At 36.3% G+C, this 13,849-nt stretch overlaps 1 protein-coding gene across 1 annotated transcript in view; it reads left to right on the top strand.

The window, feature by feature from the left end:
• LOC149802054 (chondroitin sulfate proteoglycan 4-like) overlaps positions 1-13,849 on the top strand; it is a 58,582-nt gene that overhangs the window by 27,323 nt on the left and 17,410 nt on the right. The window contains exon 2 of the mRNA XM_089956458.1: positions 241-4,857. Coding sequence (XP_089812584.1) covers positions 241-4,857 — 4,617 coding nt within the window. The remainder of the gene's footprint in view (positions 1-240; positions 4,858-13,849) is intronic.

A 13,849-nucleotide genomic window follows, 5' to 3' on the forward strand; every position in this document is an offset into this window, starting at 1 on the left:
GTTGACAATTTACCAGTAATTCAAATGTAGACTCTATTTTAAATATGTAACAGTGTTATTGCATGTTGCATTTTACAAAGGAATTTATGTTTCACATACTTTTGAGCATTCATTTTACTCATAATATATCTACATTGTACTGTATATATAGAATTACAACGTTATATTGTACATAAAATCATACTTAGAAGCAAACAATTTTTTGTGCTTTGAATATATTTTTCTTTCTCGTTCTTGCAGTGTCTTTCTATGGAGAGAGTTCCATCAATATTCCTTTGCGAGATGCCTCTCGATCGACGGAAGTCAAGCTGGAATTCAAGACATCGCGGCCAACAGGCCTACTTTTTCTGGCAGAAGGAGAGATAGATTATATGATCATAGTATTACAGTCAGGAATTGTGGAATTGCGGCTCGATCTGGGTGGTGGGGAAACCTCTCTTGCTTCAGTCAGCAATATCCGCCTTGATGATCACACCTGGCACCAAATTCACATCATTCTTCGTGATGGGATTATCACAATGTCTGTGGATGACCAGCCTGTCCAAATTGCTCAGTTACCTGAAAACTTTTATGAACTCAATATTGAAAAGGGAATTTACCTTGGTGGTATAGGTTCACATGAAAACAAATTCCATCTGATGGCCCGACCTTTCAGGGGCTGTATTAAAAGAGTACAATATAATCAATATGATGTGTTGGCCTTAGCCAGACAAGTGCAAGATCCATCAAAAATTGTGGAAATTTCTTGGGATTGTGATGATGTTTTTGATGCCAGGCCAGAGGATCCGATTCACTTGTTATCTGAGACCTCGTATGTTGCCTTCCCTCGCCTGCATATCAAAACAGAGGGGAATATTTCATTTGAGATTAAAACTAAATCAGTAAAAGCAATGATATTGTTTAACTCAGGACTTCATGAAAAGGGGGAGAAAGATTTTTTAGCTTTAGAACTTTTATATGGACAGGTAAAGCTGACATTTGAGAAAGATGGTGAGACAGTTGTAGCTCGATCTGATGCCAGGATCAATGACAACTCCTGGCACAATATCCAAGTTCACTTTAAGACTTCACAAGTGGAACTTTTTGTGGACAGTGAGAAGAAGGTATCAACGTTCACATCACAGATGGAGCTTCAGCCAGGAGGCCATCTTTATTTTGGTGGCCTTGGAATGAGAGCATGGGCACAGGCAGTCAGGAAGGGTCTCGAGTCAGTGGAAAGGGGCAGTATGAAAGGCAGTCTGATTGGCTGCATACGTAGCATTATTGTTAATTCCAAGACTTTTGGCCATATTGATATTGTGACAAGTCGTCTGATAGACCCCCGTTGTATCTCGGCAGACTTGTGTTCAGCTGAACCTTGCCGAGCTGGGGAGACGTGTGTGAGTAAGGGAGATGGCTATGTTTGTCAGTGTCAGAGTACAAAGTGTAGAGGAGATTCCATATCAGAAATATCACCAGATGCCAAGTCAGATCGTGGAGAACATGAAATTCTATCTATCAGACCACTAACAGTCAGAGAAGGCAACAGCAGTTCTATTACCACAAACAATATCAACTTAATTTTTGACATGTCTAAATATAGTTTAAGAGAATCCAGTATATTCTTTCACATCAAGACTCATCCAAAGCATGGTTATTTAGAGAAAAACTTTGGAAGGGCTAGGAACAGTAATGTTTTCACCTATTTAGATGTAATGCTTAAGAAAATTGTCTATGTGCATGATGGGTCGGACACCAATGCAGATGACATTGAGCTGGAAATTGAAATTCTGAGACAAAGTAGTTATTCCCTTCCACAAAGTCTTCAGGAGCGATATGATTTTGTTCTGCCAGTAATTGTCTCCCCAGAAAATGACCCACCAACGATATACTTGGGTCATAATGGAGTACTGCAGTTGTTGCAGAATAGTAAAATACGAATCACAAGCGATACTCTTCGTGCAGAAGACACTGATTCATCACCTGATAAATTGCTCTATATAGTAACATATCATAATCCAAAAAATGGGTTATTTGAGAAGACCGAAAAGATAGGGGAAAGACTGTCCAACTTCACTCACAAGGATATTCAGGAAGGAAGAATATGGTATGTACACGAGACAGCTTCTGATGCTTATGTAAGATTACAAGTGTTTGATGGACATCTGAGAAGTAACCCTGTTGATCTGAAAATCCAAACCACTCCTATCAAACTGGAGGTGACACGTAATACTGGACTTGTTTTGCTACATAGAACCAATAAATTAATCCTGCCTGAAAATTTAACAACAACAGTCAATATTCCAGACCCATCAATGGAAATAAGGTATAACATAATACAGCCTCCAAGGTATGGAGTAATAGAAAGACAGAAGTATGCAGATCAGACCTGGGAAGAAGTGCAGACTTTTGCTCAACGTCAGGTCAACAGCGGTGGTATTAGATACAAACATACTAATTTGTGGGATTCTGTAAATGAAGACCAGTTCTCATTTGTTGTCAAGGCCAAAGATATTATATCAGATCAGTATACATTCAGAATCAGCTTGGAGGAACTTGTGATAAGTGTTGACGTTAATAGCAAGCTCACTTTACACCAAGAACAGTTCCGACAGCTGTCCGAAATTAACTTGCGAGTTGTAACAAACAATCCACAGATTGACAATGGTCACATTAGCTTCACTATTGTTAGACCACCAAGCCTTGGACAGTTGTACAAAATAAGCAGTTTGGAGGGAAACAAGCCCAATTTTGATGTAATTCCACCTCTACAGAAGGACTCCAACTTTACCCAGTCAGATATTTTTGACGGCAAAATCTTTTACAAATTGAGAAGAGTATCTTTTGAGACCATAGAAGATTTTGTTGATTTCAGCTTGTCCTCATCAGGAACAACAAGACCTTTGCGTTTCAAAATTGAATATGTCCCTGATGATACAGATGTACGATTTATGAATAATGGACTTGAAAATGTTATAGAAGGGGGACAGAAAACAATTGAACGTCTAGACTTGTTTATAGAGATGGATGAATATGACAATTTCAAGTACTCAGTGTTAGTTCTACCACAACATGGTGAGTTGCAGTTAATTGATCCAAGGTCATCTGTTGTGCTTGAAAGAAATATATCCTCATTCCAAAACAAGGATATTCGAGATTTGAAACTTGTGTACAAACATGACGATTCAGAAAATGATCATGATTCCTTCATGTTTATGGCTATCCCAGTGATTTCTGGTCAGGATTCTCACCAAAAGGAAATACCTGAGTTCTCTGGAACCTTCCAGATACGGATGCTGATGAGAAATGACAATGAACCTGTCAGATTGGTGGATAAAGTCTTTCATGTTGTGAGCAACCAGAAGAAAGTGATCACCATTGATGACTTGGCCTTCACTGATCCGGATATAGATTATGACTCAGATGAGTTGCTGTACAGAAGAAAAGCTATTACAAATGGTGATATCATTAACAGTATTGACAAGACACCTGCTTTTGAATTCAAACAAAAAGATATTCGTAATGGTATGATCATTTTTCAGCACTCGGGTCCACCTCATGGGCGGGCAGCTATTTGGGTGACCGATGGTCAGTATTATTCGTATGGACTATTTGAAGTGCAAGCAAGTGACCCATATATCCGAATTGTTAGCAGCACAGGAGCTTTGGTCAAGAGTGGGTCTGATGTCCAAATTAGTATTAAAAATCTGAGTATAGAAACAAATGTAGACATCGAGGATAAAGATGTGAATTTTGTTCTGATTGAAAAGCCACTTTTAGGGCATTTGGAGATCAATGGTAAAGAAGTTATGAGATTTTCACTAGCAGATTTGAAAGAAAACAGAGTGTTCTATCAACATGACAACAGAATTAATGCTTTTGAGGATCATTTTAAGTTTGCAGTAGTTGTCAATGGTACACAGACTGAAGGCAGCTTCTCCATTCAGATTTTCACTGAGAGTCATCAGCATCCTCCACGAGTAGTCAACAACAAGGTTCTTGAGCTTTCGGGTGAAAATGGCATCATAGACCAATCTCACTTGTTGGTTTCCCATCCCGAGGTCCTAGCAGAAGATATAGACTACATTGTACTGAAGCTGCCACGACATGGAAGTATTTATATTAATGGAGCCCTAGCAGCAACTGTTGAGTCGGCCAAATTTTCTCAAGCTGACATCAATGAAGGACAAGTTATCTACAAACTTACCCAGCCAGGGATCACCAATGACTTTTTTGTTTTTGATGTGACCAATGGTTTTCAGACTTTGAGAGGGCTTGAGTTTGTAATTGAGATCATACCGTTGGTTTTACCACTAGAAGTAAAAAATTTTACTGTTAGAGAAGGCAGTCGTAAAGCTCTTGCACCAAACCATTTTAAAGTCAAAGGACGATTTTATGAAGGGAAATCATTCAAATTTGTTATCATTGATAAGCCCCAACATGGTATAATCGACAACATTGGAGAGAGGGGAGTAGCTTTATCTACCTTCACATCCGAAGAGTTGTCAAAGGGAATTATATTTTATGATCATGATGATAGTGAAGCATTGATGGATACATTTACAGTGAAAGCACAGCTATTAGTGGAATCAAAGGAAAGCCTGCCTCAGACGGTGTATATCAGCATCATGGGGTTAAATGATCGTTCTCCCAAAGTCATCATCAACACTGGTTTATCGGTGTGGAATGGGTCAATTACACTGATAACCTCAGAGAATTTGCGAGCTGTTGACCCAGATACACCACCTGATGGTGTTATGTACCGAGTGTCCAGTCCAACCAACGGCCATATAGCGATGCTGAACAACACCTTCCGCAAAATCACCAACTTTACCCAGGCCTTTATTGATGATGGACACATAGTGTTTGTTCATAAAGGTATGTAGAAAATACATTTATCTATAAACATGGGCCTTTAATGTTACAAACCAAAAGCTTGGTGCTTGAATTTATAATTCAGTTCGACATTCACTGAAAAGTCACGACAGATTGTAAATCCATCCATTAGTTTAACTTAGACTGCATTTAGCAGATATTGAGACAGGTATCACTGTTCTGATGGCAAGTGTGTTGTTAGCATTTTGATTTAGATTTTGTGTGCAAGTATTGTGTTAAAGTTTAAGACAGCCATGTACAGTGGGGGTACATTATAGGTCAGATAGCAAGTAAGACAACATTCAGGAGAGTTCTTGTGTAGATGTAGTCCCTACACGTATCTCATCCAAAGGTCAGATTTGTGGGGAGGAATGAGGCTGTGTGACATTGTGGGATGGAGAAATCCCACCCAAGGTGAGACTTTCATTATTTATGGGTAAGAATGAGTGAGGGAAATCCCATCCAAGGGCCAGACTTTTATTATGGGCAGGAATAAGGCTTTGTGACATTGTGGGATGGGGAAATCCAACCCAAGGGCGAGACTTATAATTATTTATGGGCATTAATGAGGCTGTGTTGTGGGAAAATTCTACCCAAGAGTGAGACTTTCATTATTTATTGGCAGGAATGGGGCTGTGTGACATTGTTGAATGGGAAAGAACCCCACCCCCCAATTTTGATCCTGCTGGTGTAATTTCACAATTTTACTATCCCACACCATGTAATTATGGACTATAATTTGTTTCGGTCTCATTTTTAACTAGAAAAGTGGTAACAAAAGATGACTTCTTTTTTTCTGGTCAGAGCTGGTCGTAGAAAAACAAAGTATTCTTTAAAAGTGTTTAGTTCCTTAGATAGATCAAAAATAAAAGATTTATCTACATCAAAGAATTGTATGCAAGTGTTACTGTTCTAAGGTCATAAGGATCAAGAGTTACATAAAATGTCCTCTTTGCCTTAATTCAAAAATGGTGCCAGTCTGACATCCAGTATCCTCTTGAATGGAAAGTAATATCCTGAAAATATTGTCACAATGAATGGCTATATTAGCATGGAGTTTTCACCTGTAGACTTTCATGATACCTAGTTAATTCTAAGTTAAAATGGTGCTAGTCATGCTTCCATCTCAACTGTTTTAAAGTTCTTATTGTCACTACTCCCTCAGAATGGATCATTAGAAAATGATTTTTTCACCAAAAGACTTCCAATAATGTATTGAAAATGGTGCCAAGCTGACATCCTGTACATGTATGATATCAATTACTTTGAAAATCTTATTATCACAAGAATTTGAAGATTTTGTTATAGCTAAAGAATATTAGCTGTTATAGCTACTTCTCTTACATGAACATTGGGTTTTCACTAGAAGATTTCTTATGACGTCTATATAGTTGGTCATAAATAAAAATGGTGCTGAACTGAACTCAAGTATGGCCTGAAAATCTTACTGCAACTCTGAACAGAAAGTGATACTGACATGGGATTTTCAGCAAAGACTTCTTATGATATCCAGTTGGTTTTAAATGAATATGGTGCCTTTTTTGACACACAATATAGCTGCCACACAGCTTAAAAATCTTGTCACCACTTCTCCTGAATGGATGACCATATCAACATCAAAAAAGAGTTCTTATGATGTCTGCTTGATCCACAATGGCCGGCTTGAAAATCTTAGGATAAGTTTTTCTAGAATGAATGGTTATATCATCTTGGGGTTTACTTAACAGGCTTATTTTAACGTTTTGTTGATCTTAAAATTAAAATGGTGTAGATCTGATGTCGAGTATATGGCTGTCTTGAAAGGAGCTTTTGCTCTCTTAAATCAAGTCATTTTGATATGAAAGTGACTAACCTTAACTATGGCCACCATAGTGGCTATCCTGAAAATATTGTTCTCTTTACTCACAATTTAATGGATATATCAGCATGAGTTTTTCTTCAATAGATTTCTTATGATACCTAGTCTGTCCGAAACGAAAATGGTGTCAGTGTTACATTATGAAAATATTGTCACTTTATAACATGTACTGTCCCGAATGGATAATCATTATGATGTGGGGTTTTCATCAGAAGGCTTCTAATATCTACTTTGTCCTAAATGAAAATGGTGCCACTCATATCCAGGTTGTCCACCACAGCAGCTATGAAATTCAGAGATGGTTCAACATGAAGCTTTTAAAGGAAGAAATGGTCTTGTCTTGAATTCTTCAAAATTATTTTTGCACAGTTGAGTGTCAATCCCTTCAAGGACTCTTGTTTCATTTCCCTATATTTTTAAACCCCTTGACGGATTCTCATCATACTTGACATACATGATTAGGAAGTTAAGACAATTCATTCTACAGCATGATTGCTCATCCCTTTGACCTTGTGGTCAAGGTCATGGTCATATAAAATATGCATTAGGGTTTTGGTTAAAGTTGTTTTGTTATATTTTTATGTTTGTATATAATTCTTAAACCCTTTGATAGATTTTTTCATCCTTGGGATGAATCATTTTGAAGCTGAAATATTTAATTCTTTGACATAGTTGCTTGTCATAAACTTTTGCATTAAGGTCACAGTCATAGAAAATTTCCATTTAAGGATTTGGTTCAAGTTTTTTCAGTTGTTAATGTCTCTTAAACTCCTTGATGAATTTTCTTCAAACTTTCTTTGAATCAGTATGAAACTAAGACACTTCCCGACCGCTCTTGTGGCCTAGTGGTTAGAGCATCTGCTACATGTCTGCAGCATGATGTCCCAGTGCTAGACATCACTATAAACTGCCACACTGCAGACATTGTAGTGATGTGACTGAAAAATTGTTAAATTTACATTAAAAGTCCAAATCACACACACACACACAATTCATTCTGTTGCACCTAACTTTCACCTTTGACCTTGGAGTTAAGGTCACATACAAAAATCTGCATTGAGATTTTGGGTCCAGGTTTTTCATTTTGCTTATATTTTTTTATTTCCCATGGATGTTCTGCATAATTTGGATGAATCATTATTAAACTAAGACAGTTATTCATCCTATGACAAGCTTGCTTGCCCCTTTAGATTTCTGATAATGAGCTCAGCATGTATATTCAGGCTTTCTTGTTAAGTATTTTGTTCATGTGTCTTTTGATGCACAGAGCCATCATTCACACTTCAGTTTTCAGATTAAAACTCGAAAATCATTCCTGCTAGCCTGTGTCTTTTGCTCATAGTTTTTCAGGTTAAATTTTCTTAAATGTTTTATCCATCTGTCTGTTTATTATTCATTATGATGTTATTGATATGATACCACTTTTTACCTGGGAGTATCAGAGTGCTGTGAACTCTTTGAGAGACGACTTTTGTATCTTATTAAATAACAATAAAGATAAATCCTAATAATGTTATTAATCAATGTCTAATGAAAGAAAACAGTAAAGTTACTGAAAAATGTACAAGACCTTTGGAGATCTTAGCAATTTATGACTTGCCAAAAATGTGGCACTCATCCTTTCCATTTCAGAAACCAGTATGATCTTAGTAATTGTGACATACTGAAAAAAATTCACTCACCTTCATACAGTTACCTTTCTTTGTGTATCTGACAAAAGGAGACTGCAATCTTCAACCTGTGCAATTTTGATGAATTTGTAAATACTCTTACAGCTCTTATTTTATGGGCAATGGGATGGATATTAAACTAGTGTAGTGGGATATTAAACTAGTGTAGTGGGATATTAAACTAGAGTAGTGGGATATTAAACTAGTGTAGTGGGATATTAAACTAGTGTAGTGGGATATTAAACTAGTGTAGTGGGATATTAAACTAGTGTAGTGGGATATTAAACTAGTGTAGTGGGATATTAAACTAGTGTAGTGGGATATTAAACTAGTGTAGTGGGATATTAAACTAGAGTAGTGGGATATTAAACTAGTGTAGTGGGATATTAAACTAGTGTAATGGGATATTAAACTAGTGTAGTGGGATATTAAACTAGTGTAGTGGGATATTAAACTAGAGTAGTGGGATATTAAACTAGTGTAGTGGGATATTAAACTAGTGTAGTGGGATATTAAACTAGTGTAGTGGGATATTAAACTAGTGTAGTGGGATATTAAACTAGTGTAGTGGGATATTAAACTAGTGTAGTGGGATATTAAACTAGAGTAGTGGGATATTAAACTAGTGTAGTGGGATATTAAACTAGAGTAGTGCAAGAAAATCAACACCAACCTATACATGTTTTAGTGTCTTATTTTATGGTCAATGGGATGGATATTAAAATAGTGTAGTGGAATATTAAACTAGTGTAATGGGATATTAAACTAGTGTAGTGCAATAAAATCAACACCAACCTATACATATTTTAGTGTCTTATTTTATGGTCAATGGGATGGATATTAAAATAGTGTAGTGGAATATTAAACTAGTGTAATGGGATATTAAACTAGTGTAGTGCAATAAAATCAACACCAACCTATACATATTTTAGTGTCATATTTTATGGTCAATGGGATGGATATTAAACTTGTGTAGTACAAGAAAATGAACACCAACCTATACATATTTTAGTGTCTTATTTGATGGGCAGTGTGGTGGATTTTAAACTTGTGTAGTGCAAGAAAACGAACACCAACCTATACATATTTTAGTGTCTTATTTGATGGGCAGTGTGGTGGATTTTAAACTTGTGTAGTGCAAGAAAATGAACACCAACCTATACATATTTTAGTGTCTTATTTGATGGGCAGTGTGGTGGATTTTAAACTTGTGTAGTGCAAGAAAATGAACACCAACCTATACATATTTTAGTGTCTTATTTGATGGGCAGTGTGGTGGATTTTAAACTTGTGTAGTGCAAGAAAATGAACACCAACCTATACATGTTTTAGTGTCTTGGATTGATGTACACATAGCTGCATAACAATATCGGTTATTTTTAAAAAAGTTGAATATTCTGAACATTGCACAAATTTTCACCTAAACGAAGGATTGGGAGAAAATTATATTTTGTCCCCTAGATACATAATACAGGGGTTGTAGCTGCTCATTATGTCCATACGTCTGTCCATAAACACATCTGTTTCCAATGTACAACAACTCACAAACCATTCAACCAAAATTTGTGTCAGTCAGTTGCATACATTTTTCTTTTGTTACTTAGAATTTTTTACATTCAGTATTTTTTTATGTTACCATGGAAACAGCGTAGCATACGAAAGTGCTGGACCATAGCCATAGGGTGCAAGCACAAATAGTAAAAAATTAAAGAGCTGGACCATGGAGTACTTTCAGCGAGATTGTTTTCCATTAGCAAGGGTCGGGAGGGGTTATAAATAGATAAATATTCTTGTTTGCAGACTCTTTCTTTTCTAGTTTCATTACAATTTTATTACATGTACTGGTAAGATATCTGGAAATAAAATAAGAGAGGTTAATTAAATCATGGATCATAGTATATATGCAGTGAATTATTACATGTAGCTCAGGTTATAGACCTAAGAAGTAACTAAGTTATTTGATGTGATACATGTAATATTACAAGTCGATATATGTTAACTCTACAATTTTGTATACATAGTTAAAATAATTCTCTTACATCCCTGGGAAGTCATGTTGGATATGAAAAATCAAATTAGTCATTGAGGAAATGTTGGAGACAGACAATGTTTTTGGCTATTATCCTGGACATGGGAGATATCAAAAGTCAAATTAAGAAGTGTGAATTACAAGGATATTTTGCAAATTTTACATAAATATTTATATGTATGGTTGTGCAGATATTTAGAAAAAAAACATGGAAGGTTATAGGTGTGTGAGAGGTACATGTATTGGGAACCACCCTAAAGCCATAGACTTGGCGAGATGCAGATTAGTTGGGTGTCATAGTGCAAGAACAGTTGTGTAGCCCCTGGGGTCATGTGCTGGTATAGTAGGAGTTAGAGGAGAGGTATATCATTTGGTTGTCAGATGTGAGAGATACTGGCAATGACCCTGAGGCCATGAGCTGCTGGAGAGGCAGGTAAGTTGAAATAATATGTGAGAGATATTAGGAATCACCCAGAGGCCATGGGCTGGAGGAGAGGGAGCTCAGGTGTCAAATGTGAATTCAGAACTACTCTGAGGCCATGGGCTTTGTGGAGGCATATCAGTTAGGCGTCAGATGTGAGATTTGGAATCACCCAGAGACCACTGGCTGGTGGAGAGGGAGCTCGTTAGGTGTCATTTGTGAGAATTGGAAACTACCCTAAAGCTGTGGGCTCAGGAGATGCATATCATTTGGATGTCAGATGAGATATACTGGAAAACACCCAGAGGCCATGAGATAGGGGAGAGGCAGATCTGTTGTCAGATGTGGGAGATACTGGAAAACACCTAGAGGCCTTTGGCTAGGAGCTCAGTTAGGTGTCAGATGTGATTTGGGAACTACCATGAAGCTGTGGGCATGGGGAGAGGCAGATCAGTTAGGCGACAAATGTCAGAATTGGGAACCACCCAGAGGCCATATACTGAGGGAGGTGGTGTCAGATGTGAGAATTGAGAACTACCCGGAGGTCATGGGCTTTGGAAGATGCAGATCATTTAGGTACAAGATGTGACAGATATTGAGAATCATGCTGAGGTTATCAGCTGGAGAGTGTTCAGACGAACCCACATAATAATAATAGAATTTCAAGTAGAATGTAGTCAGAATAATTTCTTACATTTTCCCATCTGAGGTGCATGAATTGTTGGTGTTGCTTTAGTGTTTTTCTGTTTTTATATTTATCTTGTATGTCTGTTGGTGATTGTGAATGAGTACACTGAGTCTAGAGCTTTCCTCATAACTCAAGCAAGCACTTTGGTTTTTGGGGGAAACAGATATGAATAAAGTACTAAAGTGCCTTGGAGAATAAAAAAAAATATACCAGCCCAGCTTTATGAGCCAGTGAGCTAAGGTAGTATTAATTCAGATTGTGAATCCCCATCTAATCAATACAGGACATGCATTGTAGTTTACATAATGTGATCCTTTCATGTTAATACAATCAATGTCCATTTTGGAGTACAAGACAGCAGTTCCCTATAATCAGCTGAGTTGGGAAGATCATGTTAGTGATCTTTATGGCACAGGATTCCACTTTTAAATTACATAGTCAATGATGAAAGGAAACAAACAGTAATAGAGCAAGGAGCACAAATTATGCAGCATGCATTATGTTGAGTCATTAAGTTAGTAGCTGGATAGAAATAAGCCAATAAAATATTTCTTTCTATGAAACAATAAATGTAATGATAAAAAATACATTATTTATCTATAGTTCAAATGCACATCAGTACAATCCTGGCTATATAGTGCTGAGTAAACATTAGACGATCCATGCCTATCGTGTAATCAGTTCAGGTTCATTGGATTGTGAATCTTGTAAAATATGAAGTTCAGTTTGTCGGATTACAAAAAACATAAAAATAATAAATCATAAGTATTGAGTAGCAGAACTGAAATTTAACCAGTGATAATTCCATTTGTTATGAATTAACCAAGTTTTCTGCAGTCTCATTAGATATGAATGGTCATGTGATACTGATCTGGAATTTTTACACATTTATGAAAAAAATTATTTACAATTTTAGACTTTTTACTTTGTGAGTGATTAGGCAAAGAAAACAATATGTGTCTCCTGTAGCACTGGTTTAAAAATTATGGTAGGTAGTTTTTAAAAAAAAAAAAGAACAAACAAACATTATATATAATTATTAGTAAAGTTTGACCCTGCTGTAGCACGCCTGTTATTACACAAATTCGGATATAACACGATTTTGGCATGGTTGCTGGAAATTTCATGTACCTGTATTTTTCTCTTACACAATTTTTTTTGTCTTCGTTCTTAAAAGTATGTAATGTAACATGTATAAAGTTTATTATCATTTTGGGGAAGATATCTTGTATGAATTCTAAGATATGACGATCATGGCATGGCTCGTGCAATTTCATATACATTTCTTTTTATTGTGTGCTGAAAATGTGTTTTCCTTCTTAAAAGTACAAAACATAATGAATAAAAAGTTTATTCAGTGATGACGCTGGCTTTGCCAATGTCGCGAATTGAGATTTAGTTTTATTACTGGCAACAAAATATACCATGTGTTGAGTTTTTGCGACATTATTGGCAGTTTTAACTAGTATATACAACTGTGGGTTTGGAAAAATGAAATTCAGAGAGACCATGTGAAAGAAAGCTGCAAACTTGATATAAAATGCACTGGAATTTATTGATTGTTATATAAACAAATTCTATGTTCATACTGACAAATCATCTTAACAGTGCATTATTATATCATAATCTGCTTATTCTGACATCTGACCTGAGTATTGTTTACTGTGAGGTCTCCGCATTTTTTTATTTATATTTTTTGTTTGTTTTACCTTTCTGGTACCAGAGATCAACCAGACGAGGCACTATTTCATAATGTATCTTTGGAACAAAATAGTGTCGGACTATTGGCCACTCACTAATAATTAATATATTTATTTACTCTGACCTTTGTATGTGGATGTAAAGTAAAATTCCTCTTTATTTCACTCTTAGAATTAAATGCTTCAGAACGCTCATATTTTCTGTGGTAATCCCTATCAAAACAGAACACCTGTAGGTACTTTTTTTTATAAAAAAAAATTGTGACGCATGCGTGGAAAGCATCATCACTCTGCTATCAGAACTGTCCACACACACACACACACACACAAAACAAACTCTTGGTCTGTTGAATAGTCATGCTATAAGGACTATCAACAATTGACCAACTTTTGAAGGCAGGAACAGTGTTTGCTACAGCTGACCAAACGATTTCTTTTGTGTTTAAAATGTACACGGAAGAAAGGTTTTACTGAAACTTCAAAGAGAACTGATTACCTTTGAAGCACCGTTCATTCTGTATAAATACTAAGGTGATGGAAAAAAGGAAACAGTCTCAATCAATGCTTGACAATTATTTGATGCTGCCTACCTCACTGAGACCACAATAACACATTCGCCCTTCATCAAA

Source organism: Sinohyriopsis cumingii, chromosome 4, assembly GCF_028554795.1.
Source record: "Sinohyriopsis cumingii isolate HCF-2022 chromosome 4, ASM2855479v2, whole genome shotgun sequence".
In the NCBI taxonomy this organism is placed as follows: domain Eukaryota; kingdom Metazoa; phylum Mollusca; class Bivalvia; order Unionida; family Unionidae; genus Sinohyriopsis; species Sinohyriopsis cumingii.